The 12,776-nt window shown below is 52.9% G+C and overlaps 1 protein-coding gene across 1 annotated transcript; it reads left to right on the top strand.

The window, feature by feature from the left end:
* Nucleotides 1–5,664: 5,664 nt before the first annotated feature.
* Nucleotides 5,665–12,158, top strand: PNPO (pyridoxamine 5'-phosphate oxidase). Its single transcript, XM_060132864.1, has 7 exons — nt 5,665–5,933; nt 6,822–6,946; nt 8,038–8,137; nt 8,973–9,026; nt 9,279–9,407; nt 9,732–9,802; nt 10,025–12,158. The coding sequence occupies exons 1-7, from the start codon at nt 5,796–5,798 to the stop codon at nt 10,191–10,193; spliced, it is 786 nt and encodes a 261-aa protein (XP_059988847.1). The 5' UTR covers nt 5,665–5,795; the 3' UTR covers nt 10,194–12,158.
* The last annotated feature ends 618 nt before the right edge of the window (nt 12,159–12,776 follow it).

The raw sequence follows: 12,776 nt of genomic DNA, 5'->3' as shown, positions 1-12,776 counted from the left end.
CTACTCTCACGTGCAGATTGTGTGACTAGAAAACTGCCTTACTGTGTTCTTGATCGGGATTGGTGGGAGAAGGGGAATGTTAACAACTGACCTCTTTCTGCCACATGTTCCCCACCGGCTTTGCTCTCAGGCACAAAGAACTATCCTTTCCTGGGAACTGATTCCAAGTCATGTGCTTTATGCTTCAAGTGTGGAAACTGACCTGACTCCTTGGCATCCTTTGGAAATGAGGTGTCAGCCCTCAGTGGGCAGAGCAGTGTGCTGGCACTCGGGATTTCCCTTCTCCAGTGAGACTCACGGGTTCAAAAGTTATGCCTGACCATCTCTGCCTCCCGTGGGATGCCTGAGTTAGAAAGGGAGCAGGAGGGCTTCCCTGGTGGCGCAGCGGTTGATAGTCTGCCTGCCAATGCAGGGGACGGGTTCGAGCCCTGGCCCGGGAAGATCCCACATGCTGTGGAGCAGCTGAGCCTGTGCACCACAACTACTGAGCCTGCGCTCTAGAGCCCGCGAGCCACAGTTACTGAGCCCACGTGCCACAACTGCTGAGGCCTGCGCGCCTAGAGCCCGTGCTCTGCAACAAGAGAAGCCACGACAGTGAAAAGTCTGGGCACCGCAATGAAGAGTAGCCCTCAGCTCACCACAACTGGAGAAAGCCCGCGCACAGCAACGAAGACCCAACACAGCCAAAATAAACAAATAAATCAATTAATTAAAAAAAAAAAGGGAGCAGGAAAGTGTATTCTGCCTAGCACGGCTGTTGGCCTGGGGAGAGAACGGAGAGACCTGGTGGCAAATTAGCCCTCATCTGCTTTAATCCATCCCTTATTTACTGGAGTTGCAGGGGGTGGGGACTGTTGACACTGATGTGGCCCAAGCTCGCCCCAGGCCAGAGGCCTCCCCAGGACACCTGATTGGCCCTGGTTGAAAATCTGGGGGCAGGCTACTCCCAGCAGCTTGAGAGTGGGGGTCACACAGCCCGAGTTCCCTCCCCAGGGTCCTGTGCACCAAGGCCACCGCTCACCACCCCCTCCTGTCTGCTCAGTGATGGTCAGTGCTGCGGCTCATCCAGATACTAGGATTATGAGCCCGAAATAAAAGGGGGCTGGGGAAGACCCTCTCCTCCTGAAGGCACATCGGGCAAAGTACTTTTTTGTTGTCTGACTAAACCAGCAAATAGATCTCAGGCTTCCTTCAAGCTACTCAGTCCATCTTGACAATCACCTTTGAGGCCCCACACTTGAGTTTAATGATGGGAGCTGCCTGCAGCATCTCAGGTCCCTGCACCCATCAGGGGCTCGTGGCTGAGGTCTAGATGGTGGTGGATTCCAGGGAACCTAACTTGGGGGTCAGACACTGCCTTGGGACAGAGACCTCCTGTCACCTGACCAAGGTCTCTGGGGCTGGGATGAAGCCACTAAAGGAACTGCAATAATCTCAGGACAGGTGGCAGTTGGGTTTCCTAGTGAAGAGGTCCTCGGGGAGTAGAAGAGCAGGAAGTGAGCCTGGGAGGATGGAATAAAGAAGAGGGGTGTGGGTGAAAAGAAAGCAAACCATGGAGGGAGAGGCAGAGAATCAGGGCTTGGAGGAGAGCGTCAAATACCTGCTAATCGGGATCGTGGCCAAGAGGAAATTAGAAACGACCACAGGTCAGGCCAAGAGGATTGACCAGGATTTCTTAAATGAAGCTAAGGAACCGCCAGGTCATATCCTTTGGGCCTGCTGAGAACTCGTCAGGCCTCCTCCCCCTGCCTGTGGCCCACTCTCTGATTAGCCAGTACCTGGGCTAAGAGAGATGACCCAGCCAACTCACCCTGGAAACCTTAACATCCCTCCAGCCAACAAAGACCCTCTTGGTGGCCCTGCTCCTACCAGGTGCCAAAAAACCCCAAGCCCCACTCACCAAGTTCAGAGAAGTTTAAGAAAAGCAGATTATGCATAAACATTACAGATTAGCATTTCCTGGCTGGGATTCTGAGAAGGAGCCAGGGAAATTAAGCAGTCCCTCCCACGAAGGAGCTTCTCAGGGGGAACACATATGAAAACAATGGGACAGATTCAGGGAGCAATCGGTGAGCACATGCAAAGGATTGTGTGAGGGGTTAACTCCATAACTGCAAGCAGGACAGTCGGGAAAGGGTCACCCTCCCTGCATCCCCCTCTGGGTCACCTGATAACCATACTCAGGGCTCAGGCATCTGCTGGCAGAGCACCAAGTACCCACCTGTCTGTATGTCCTGAGGCTCCACACTGAGTTCACCCAAAGCTAGGCCGGAGAATTCCTGAGTTCTGGGCCCCCAGCACACCCCTTCTGGCCTGCTGTTGGTCCCCTGGAAAGCTGGGTGCTATACTTCAGGAGCATCTTTACCACTCTCCCAGGCCCCCTTCCCTTCCCAGACACTGTCATCCTCCCCCACGGCTTCAAGTGCCACCTTGGAGTTTCATGACACCTAAACCATCCCGTCAGCCCAGACCTCTCCCCCAGCTCCAGAATTGATTTTCCAACCCAACCGAATGTGGCTGTCCCATAAATCCTCCCACTCAGCAGGTCTGATGGCGACTTCATCTCTCCCTTAAGCCTCTCCTCCAACATTCCCCTACTTCAATGAACAGCACCGCCCATGTCGCCTAAAGCCATCCTGCTGAGTCAAATCCCTCCTCTCCACCCCACACCCCCCAAACTCAGGCATCAGGCTCTGACGCTTAGAGAGAACACAGCAGCGTCTTGCCCTCCTTCGCCTATCACCCACTCCGTCACCAGAGCCACATCCCAAAACAAAAATCCAATCACCAGGGGCTTCCCTGGTGGTGCAGTGGTTGAGAGTCCGCCTGCCGATGCAGGGGACACGGGTTTGTGCCCCGGTCCAGGAGGATCCCACATGCCGCGGAGCGGCTAGGCCTGTGAGCCATGGCCGCTGAGCCTGCGCGTCCGGAGCCTGTGCTCCGCAACGGGAGAGGCCACAGCAGTGAGAGGCCCATGTACTGCAAAAAAAAAAAAAAAAAAAAATCCAATCACCAAGATGTAACTGAAATGTATAATTCAATCAAACAATTAGACTAAAAGGTGACTTAAGAACATAAATGCAAAAGCATCAGAAGAAAACAGGCAAGGCATAGCCCCCAAACTCACAGCCAGCCTTTTGTTGCATATTAAGAAACCGGGGTGCCTCTGTACAATGCAGTATTGCAACATAGCTTCTATTCACTGAAGACTCTCGATAAAAGATTAGTAACTTTACAAAGTTGGGTGTGGGGGCGGGGGGGTGGGCAAAATGTTTAAGACAAAGCAGTACCAATAAAAAATTCATTTCTCCCAAGCAGACAAACCCCTTGCTGGGGTTGCAGCAGTAGCAACACAGCTAGTGGGCATGTTTCCCCCTCTGGTTTGCACTGTGGGGCTGCTTTGTGATCTAGACACCAAATCCCACTATGCAGAAAAGCACAATACAAGCCTACTTATTATCTTCAAGATGAAGGAGCAAATATAAAAAGGCAACCAGTTGCAAACTTCCTCACCAACAGCAAAGGATGGAAGAGGCTGTCAGAATCTAGAGTTTTTCTCTCTACCTGGCCTTAAAAAACCAGGAATTAGACACCCTGGTTTGACAGCAGCACAGGATAAAAACTTAGAATAGTTGTCTAAAGCCTAGTCCTTGCTACCTACCTGATCTTCAGCAGGCACCGAGCCCCTGACTACTTGCCTGGTCTGTTTTCTCACTACCTAGCTACAGCAGCATCACACTCGAGTTGCTCCCTCTTCCTGGCATGCCTGTTCCATTGTCCATCTGGAGAACCCTTACTCATTAAGACAAATCAAATGTCTGCTCCCTTTATGAAGGCTTTACTGACTGTGTGACCTCTGGAGACCACTTCCTCCTTTTTGCTCCACCTTACCTTGCAGAAACATCTGTTAAAATTCCTGTAACTCCTTAGCTTACAGATCTGCCTCCCACTGTAGACTATAAGCCCCTCGTGGGCAGGAACCATGCATCTTCATCTTCATATTTTCAGACATAGCTCAGTGCCTGGTCCAAAAGAAGTCTTTAACACATGTCTACCCCACTATACCGAGCCCTTGGCTTTTAATTTTTAAGCAAACCATTCAAATGATCCTAGTCTTGGTACCCCAGAATCTTGGGTCCAGGGTAGCATAGCCCAAGCAGGGCTAAGAGTGTAGCTGCATGAACAAAATCATCTGAGCTGAAGGGTACTAACCACTGCTTACCCAGGTTCAAGTGCAGGGCCTTGGGAGGAGGGGAGCAATGTTCATATGTGGAAAGACAACTTCAACAAGAAAGAAAGCCCAGTCAACTCTCTCTCGACTGTGTTGACAGAGAAAAATGATGGCAACACAAAAACTTTGTACCAGCGGAGGATCCATAGATCAACATCGTTAAGCCCTGAGACATGTATTATTTCTTTGAAGCAAATTTGTCTTCCAGATTCTATTTGGCTCAAGCTATGTGCACATAATAAAGGATGACAGGTATCTAATGTTGGGCTTAATGAAGCTTGGCTGTAATGCAGACACCTGGGCAGGGCAGGAAGTTTCCCTTACCTGGCACAGTCCTGGGGTGCCTGCCTAGGTGGCTCCTGCAGCTCCCCTTCCTGATGTTGGTGGAAACCAGGACTACACAAAGGCCTTAACCCAAGGCTGCCCCAGCCCGGTCAAAGCTGGAATGGGCACTGGCAGCTGTCCTATTTCTCAGCCCTGAGTCCACAGCCTGCAAGTGACTTTTGCATAGCCACCTGCTCCCCTGTGCCCTCCTTTATGGCTGGCACTGACCTGGAAGCTACACTCCAGCTACCTAGAAAGGGCAAAATGTGAAAAAGGCGGAAACGACAAAGATGGGGGTGGCCCGGGAGAGGTGGGGCAATCTTTCCATCTACCAGAACACTGGCTAGTGTGAACTCTGCTGCAACCACAAAAGGCGAGACCATGAGGAAAGGGAGCAGCATGCTCTGACCCAGGTTATAGCAATGAGGCTGGAGAGAGAGGATTCCGAGTTGGAAGATGGTCCTGGTCTGGGATGGCTTGATCCCAAATTTCCCTCTTCCCCTTTCTCATTCAGCCATCTGCTTTCTTACCATAGTCTTGGTAAGACTGCTCCTCCCCAGACCCCAGAGTACCTCCCCATACTCACACACTATACAGTACCTATCCCGTGAGATCCACAAGTCATTTGCAACCTGTCCCACTCTTGAACGCCAATTTCTCCCTCCCACCAGATCGCCCCTTTCTGTGTCTCCACATCACCTTGCCTCCGAGTCTGGCCCCTAATTCCGTTTTCCATTTGTCCTTTCCTGGCACCAGCCTCCTCCGACGGGTACTTTCTGCACTAAGCTGGCCTTCAGGCACCTGCTAGGGGCCGGCCCCTTGATACTGACTACTCCCCTCAAGCCCCCAGCGGCTCATTCCCCGTCCCCGGCCAGGACCGCTTCATTTCCTATACCTTTAACAAACTCCACGTGCGTGTTAACGGCGGTGACAGCATTTCCTTGTCTCTCTGCTCCCGCCCCCGGAGGCGCCGTCCATTGGCTGCAGGGTTCCTCCGTTCTTGCTCTAATTGGCCTCGCTCTTGGAAAACTCTGACCAATGGCATCTCCGCGCCCGGCTCCCTCCACCAACCCTGGCTTCCTATTGGCTCCCATTGGCTCGGAGGACTTGGGGCCTGTGGGCCTGGCTCGGCAACTGGCAAGTTCTTCCTTGCCGGCGTAGATTCCCGGGCTAAGAAACTGGTTCCGAACCCAACGGAACCCAGCGCGGAGCGACGCCGGGTCACGTGGCCTGCGGCCCCATGACGTTCGGGCTACGGGGCGTCATCGTGACCTTCGGGCGACCCGCCGAGTGGCCCCGCTGCCTCCGCCACCTGTGCAGCCGCGGTGCTGTCATGGACCTGGGACCGATGCGCAAGAGTTACCGCGGGGACCGAGAGGTGCCGCCGCCCCGCAGGGCCTCCGCAGGGGCGGGGGCACAGGGGATCCGAGTCATCTCCGGAGCGGAGGGGAATGGGAGGGATAACCTGGGGTTTCTGGTCCACCCCTTGGGGCTCGGGGTCACCTCCGTGGGAGAAGGGGGTTCAAAGACAATCAAGGGGGAAGGTGTTCCGGGGAAACGAGGATGAAGGTGGACTCCAGAGGCAGCTTGTCTTAGGGGCTCAGGGCGCGCACTCGGGGGTCTGCCTGGATATCCTGCAGGTCGCTCCGCGCACCCCTTGGGCGGTTTACTCACCTCCCTGGGCCTCTGTTTCCTCACCTGTGAAGTGATAGTACTGACCTCACGGGGATATTATGGACTTTGATATTTGAAAAGTGCCTAGAACAGTGATAATTAGCTTATACATGTTTGATAAGTAAGTAACACGTGGGGTAGGAGGGCTGTTTTACGCAGGAGGGGAGGAGAAAGCTCCTGGCTCTTACTGCCTTTTCCCTCCTCAGGAGAGAAACCAAGAGAATTATTTTGGAATTTGGGCCCAGGGCCTGGTTACCAAATCTGATTGCATGTGAGCATATCCAGAAATGCATGTTAAACATGCAAGTTTTCATTAAACCTCAGACCTACTGAATGAGAATTTACAGGGTGGAGCCCAGGAATCTGTCTTATTTTTTAGGCTCCCCAGGTGATAGGTTTGACACCCATGACATGAAACCCTGATTTGTCCATCAGTAGGTGTGGGACCTATTCACCTTTTCGTGTTTTTTGTTATGAGATAGTTGTTATGAGGACTAAATGAGTTAATATTTGAAAAGTGCCTAGAACAGAGCCACGTACACAGTATGCACTACATGTGTTTGTTAAATGAAATAAAACTCTCCCTTCCCAGGCGTTTGAGGAGACTCAGCTGACCTCCCTGAACCCCATGAAGCAGTTTGCTGCCTGGTTTGAGGAGGCTGTTCAGTGTCCTGACATAGGGGAAGCCAATGCCATGTGTCTTGCTACCTGTACCAGGTAGGCACAGCTGTGGGCCCTTCTGAAGGTGGGTACAGATCAAGTAGGAAACTTAGGAAGCTCTCAATTTGATGGATGACAACTTTATGATTCTAGTTGTGTTATTAACATGCTGTGTGGCCTCAGGCAAGTAACTTGTCCTCTCTGGACCTCAGTGTCCTTACCTCTAAACCAAAGATTAGACTTTACTCAATTCCATTTCAATGATAAAATGTAGTGCCTCATTCATCTCTGCCCTCGATGCACCCACCCCCCAATACACACACCTTTGTCTCCTGCATCTCCCGGTCTCCCCAGTTCCCATCTGCTCTTTGAGAGGCAGATCTCCTGGAACCTCTCCATAAAGCCCTCTTCCTCTCTTGAAATCTAGCGCAGTGCTTGCTTGTGTCATTCATTTGACAATCCATCATAAACCCCTTGAGACATCTCTTATATTAGCCTCTTATTCAACTCTGCTTGTCCCCCACTCACTAAAGCACAAGGCCTTGAAGGCAGGGCTCTTGTACTGTGCCCCCAGATATCCCCCAGAGCTAGTTTGCTTGGGCCACCATAACAAAGTACCACAGACTGGGGGGGCTTAAACAACAGAGATTTATTTTCTCACAGTTCCGGAGGCTAGAAGTCCAAGGTCAAGGTGCTGTCAGAGTTGGTTTCTAGTGAGGCCTCTCTTCCTGGCTTACAGATGGACACCTTTTTTGCTGTGTCCTCACATGGCCTTCCCTTTGTGTGTGCAGGGAGAGAGGGCTCTGGTGTCTCTTCCTCTTCTTATAAGGACACCAGGCCTGCTAGATTAGAGTCCCACTCTTATGATCTCATTTAACCTTAATTATCTCCCTAAAGGCCCTGCCTGCAAATATAGTCACATTGCGGGTTAGGGCTTCAAAACTGAATTTTAGGGGAACCCAGTTCGGTCCATTACAGAGCCCTAGGCAATGGTGTCATACTGCACCTCCAGGACAAATTCCCATGGGCAAGTGGGAATGGGCAGCCTGAGTGCACAGACAGTGCAGAATCAGGGGGTACAGGTGTAGGGGTGCTCAGACATCCTGTGGGGAGCGGCTCTGACCACGGTGCTCTGCTCTTTGCCACAGAGATGGGAAACCGTCCGCCCGCATGGTGCTGCTGAAGGGCTTTGGCAAGGATGGCTTCCGCTTCTTCACTAACTTCGAGAGTCGAAAGGGACAAGAGCTGGTGAGGGTTCACGGTAAATCCTTCCTGGGCCTGCAGGGTCCAGCCCTGGCTCATTGGTCACCTTCTCATGCCATAGCTGCCCCAACCCACTTGCCGGCTGTGCCCAGGCACCATCCCGTCTGCGGGCCTTTGCACTTGCCCTTCTCTCTGCCGTGGATGAGTGCTCTCTGTAGGCACCCCTACCTCCCTATGTTTACCTGAGTAGCTCCTGTTCCTTTGGGTCCAGCCCCCACGTTACCTCCTCAGGAAAGCCTTCTGGACTCCCAGGCTGAGTCGGCCCCTTGCACTGTTTGCAGTCATTATAGCTGGCAACTTTCCTTGCTGCCTTTTTTTTAGTTTCTAACCATGCATGTATTTGTGGGATTATGTGATTAATGTTTGTGTCCTCTGGTAAACCGTAAGCTCCTTGGGGTCAGAGGCTGCATCTGTGGTATCTCTGTTATACCCCCAGCACCTGTCCCGGTGTTGAGCACAGAGTTGGCACTTCGTATGCATTCAATTTGTGAATCCAAAATGAGTGCCCTTCCCTGAGTCCAGTGCAGCCAAACATACATTTCTGAGGATTTGCAAATCTATGGGTGAGAGAAATGGCAAGCGTCACTTTGGAGTCCCTCTGGCCCATTTACCGTGTGAACCTGGGCACGTGACTTAACCTCTCTGAGCCTGTCTCCACACCTGTAAAAGTTGGCCTACCTTTGAGGATTTAAAAATGAGACGTTACAGTAAATGCATCAGCAGTGGGCCTGTGCGATGCAGACTCCCTGCCTTCCCCCCATGCTGGAGGCATCCTCACTTCTGTCCTGATGACTGTCTGTGGATTCTATTTCCTTTCCAGGACTCTAATCCCTTTGCTTCCCTTGTCTTCTACTGGGAGCCCCTAAACCGTCAGGTGAGTGTGCGTTCCTGGGACAGACTGGGGTGGGCAGGGGTGGGAAGGGCCTGAGTTTATGAATGAACCTGGTGAGGGTGCCCAGGCTGGGCAAACATCCTGCCTTTCAAACGGCTCTCACTTAGCTGGGCTAGCTGGAGTCAGGCGTGACGGGGCAGTGGATAAAGAGAAGAACAGAGAGGACTGGGGCCTCTACTGGTTGGGGGGGCAGGTGGCACGGAATGCCGTCTAACCAGGACCATCCCTGTGCAGGTGCGAGTGGAGGGTCCCGTGAAGAAGCTGCCCGAGGAGGAGGCCGAGTGCTACTTCCACTCCCGCCCCAAGAGCAGCCAGATTGGGGCTGTGGTCAGTCACCAGAGTTCCGTGATCCCTGATCGGGAGGTGAGTGGGGCTTCTCCTTAGTCCTCTGGGTGGTAGTGCTTTGGCTCAGCCCCAGAGGCTGTCCCCAGGGGATGCCAGGGCCCTCTCTCTCCAGCAAAGTGAAATGGATGGTCTCCCTGGGGGACGTGGATTTGGCGAGCAGGGAACAGGCCTCCTGTATCTGTCTGACCCTCCCGTTGGACTGTGCCCCTAGAGGCCAGAGGCCAGCCGGGTTTGCGCACCAGTGTCCCCAGCACCTGGCACAAGAGCACATGCTCAGTAAGTGGTGATTAAGTGAATCACTGACTGGGTCTGGCCCTTCCTCCATCTCCTTCCCCTGGACAGTATCTGAGAAAGAAAAATGAGGAACTGGAGCAACTCTACCAGGAACAAGAGGTGCCGAAGCCAAGATACTGGTGAGTGATACCTGGTGGTCGTCTAGAAAGGGACACTGGGACCCTCGTGCTTACTTAAAGCCACCCTGTCCGTGGAATTACAGATCTCCTCCTTCCTGGCAACCGTTGTTTGATGCACGCCAGCAACTCCCTTCAACGGGGCGCTGGGATGGCGCAGAGGGTGGTGGGGTTGCCTGGCTGGACAAACGCGCAGAGCACCGAAGCCTCTGCTTCTCCTTGTAGGGGTGGCTACACCCTGTACCCCCAAGTAATGGAGTTCTGGCAAGGCCAAACCAACCGCCTGCATGACCGGATCGCTTTTCGACGGGGCCTACCGACAGGAGACTCCCCCTTGGGGCCCATGACCCACCGAGGGGAGGAAGACTGGCTCTATGAGAGACTTGCACCCTGACTCCCAATCTGCTGGCGCTGACTGGAGCTGGGATCCGTGCTAAGAGAGGGTATGGGATCAGGAGCCAGGCCCTTCTAAACTCAATGCATTTCCCTTCCCACCTCTTATATTCAGGGCCCTTCAGAGAGTTCTCTGTAGTCAGCTGGTCTAGGGGAGTCTAACAGTGGCATGGACGATCACAAATGTAAAATAATCCCATAATTATTCTTGACCTTAACTATGATTTATTGGAATAGCTCCCTCTAGGGGTAGCATCTGGTGTGATTCCCTTTTCTGGTGACAGGGCCTGGGCCCACCGCAGCCTTGTCTGTTATCACGTGACAGTCGTACCGGCCAAAGCCCGTTGGTCCCAGCAGAAGCACCTGAGCCAATCTAGCCAATTGTTTTTTCTCGTCACCAATTTGAAATTTGAAGCGGAGGGACTCAGAGCATAGGAGTGTCTGTAGCCAAGTCAATAATGGCCGCCTAGAAGCAACGGCCTCTGGGTGCTGCTCTTGCAACTCCCTCAGCAGTCCCTGGACCCCTCCTTCCTGTGTCTGGGCTGTGCAATTCCTCCTCCTACCTCAGAAAACCCATTATATCTTTACAAAAAAAAAAGAATCTTTTTTTTCTGCTTAAACTGGCCGTTATCTATTTGTGTTGCTTGCAACGAAAAGTACCTTAACTATCTCATTTACTAATAGGATATTTTTATACCACTTAACCCAACTGATAGCTGCCTTCCATTAGCACAGCAATGTGGAAAAGAGACTGAATTTATTCTCTGTAGCTCCAAAGGACCCACAGGTGGAAGCTGCACAGAAGTACATTTCATCTCAATATGGGAAGAGATTTCAAACAGTTGGGGCTGCCTAGGAGGGTGTAGGTTAGGTAATGAGGGTTCTGTCACTGTCAGACAGGAGTTTTGTAGAAGGGACTTGTGCTGGTACCTACGTATCAGGAAGCTTTTCATCAAGCTTTACTTTCCATATTTGGTTATAAAAACTATATGTATGTGAAATACATATATACATACATTTATATGTATTTTACTTTCCAGGTATAAAATTAAATAATAGAAATTATACTTTTCTGACACTCACACATCCTTTTACCCACACCCCCACCCCCAACTGATGATGACTCCTAGATCACTGGTTTTCGTCCTCACTGGAATTACCGAGGAGCTTTAAAAACCCTGGTGCCCAGACCCACCCTCAGAGATGATCTGACCAGTGTGAGTGCAGCCCGGACTTGGGGAAGGTTAAAAGGTCCTCGGGGAATTCTGTGCAGCCGAGGTTGAGACCCCCCAGTAGTAGATGCCTGCTACTTGCAGTGTGGCCCACAGGCCAGCAGCAGCAGCATCACTTGGGAGCCCAGCCCAGACCCACTGAATCTCACTCAGCTTTCAACAAGACCACCCCCGCCCCCAGGTGACCCAATGCACTAGCCTCAACTTCTAAAGCAACCACCTCCCACCCTCACAATTGGATTCTTCAGTCACCCTTGGCCGAGGCCTGTGCTGAGCTGTAGTATTTGCTTTCCTCGAGCCCAAGTCTGGTGACCAGGGACAACCTGGGTGAGTGGCCTACAGGCTTCGGAGAGGAGCCAGGCTGGGCAAATGTTTGCTGTGACTAAGCCGGGATCAGAGAACTGACTATTTGTACACATTGGCCCTGAGCTTGCTACCCTGTAAACTGCTTCATTCCACTGCATGGGCGTGTGCTTCCGTGTCTGTTACTGACTCCCTCCTCCAAGGGCGGCCCTCTGGGTGTTGGCCCCCCTTAAGCCTGGGTGCAGGAAGGCACAACAGTAATCCTGTGGCCACCTGCGGGAGAGGGTGCTGGGGTGCCCTTCCCTACCGTGTCCTGTTTGCATTGTTGGGGGCTGTGTATCCCCCCTGCTTTGGGCCTGGTCTCAGCTGTTCCTCTCCTCTGTCTGACAATCACTGTGCCGAGTCTATAATAAAAGCTCGTCAGCCACGCATGATATTAATGTTCAATCCAGCCCAGTCTCGTCCCCGCCCCCCAGGATTGAGGGGAGTTGGGGAATTAAGCAACTCCTCCCAACTGGCTTCTCCCCTCTGGGAGGTTGGGCGTCCAGCAGGGGGAGCCCGAAGCCCAGGGTTGGCCCCTCCTGGGCAGCGCAGGCCAGTTCTGGTCGGCCCTCCCTGCTCCCCCTTTCCCCCTTGCCACCCCTGGGTCTTGTCCCAGTGAAACTGTGGTCGATAACCCACAGCCTCTCCCGGCTCCCACACGTACCTGCACCCTCGCTTCCTCCTCCTGCCCCGGCCTCGTGAAAACTTGCAGCCGCCTTGGCTCTGACTCCCTGGGCAGCCAGATCTCCCTTTGGCTCTTAGTACCTCCCCCCACCCCCATTCATCCATCCCCCAGCTTAGGGATATATGTGGAGTTTCCCTGGAAGATTCCGCGGACATCACTTTGGGCCGTGGAGTGGGGTGGCAAGCATGGGGCAGGGGGGCCTGCAGACTCTCTCACCTAAGAGGGGTGGTGGTGCATGCGTTGCCAGCATGAGATAGAACCACGGGTCAGTGGCCCAGGGCCCAACCTCACCCCCCCCCTTGCCCCAGGGAACCTCAGGATG

Source organism: Lagenorhynchus albirostris, chromosome 20, assembly GCF_949774975.1.
Source record: "Lagenorhynchus albirostris chromosome 20, mLagAlb1.1, whole genome shotgun sequence".
NCBI lineage: Eukaryota > Metazoa > Chordata > Mammalia > Artiodactyla > Delphinidae > Lagenorhynchus > Lagenorhynchus albirostris.
The sequence above is the reverse complement of the archived record's forward strand: the minus strand, read 5'-3'. Positions and strand labels throughout refer to the sequence as shown.

Bases quoted from the DNA above. Each gene is read 5' to 3' on its own strand.
- PNPO (XM_060132864.1), top strand. From the start codon at position 5,796: ATGACGTTCGGGCTACGGGGCGTCATCGTGACCTTCGGGCGACCCGCC. The intron at 9,408-9,731 runs GTGAGTGGGGCT...TCCCCTGGACAG, and splicing joins CCGTGATCCCTGATCGGGAG to TATCTGAGAAAGAAAAATGA. The intron at 9,803-10,024 runs GTGAGTGATACC...TTCTCCTTGTAG, and splicing joins GTGCCGAAGCCAAGATACTG to GGGTGGCTACACCCTGTACC.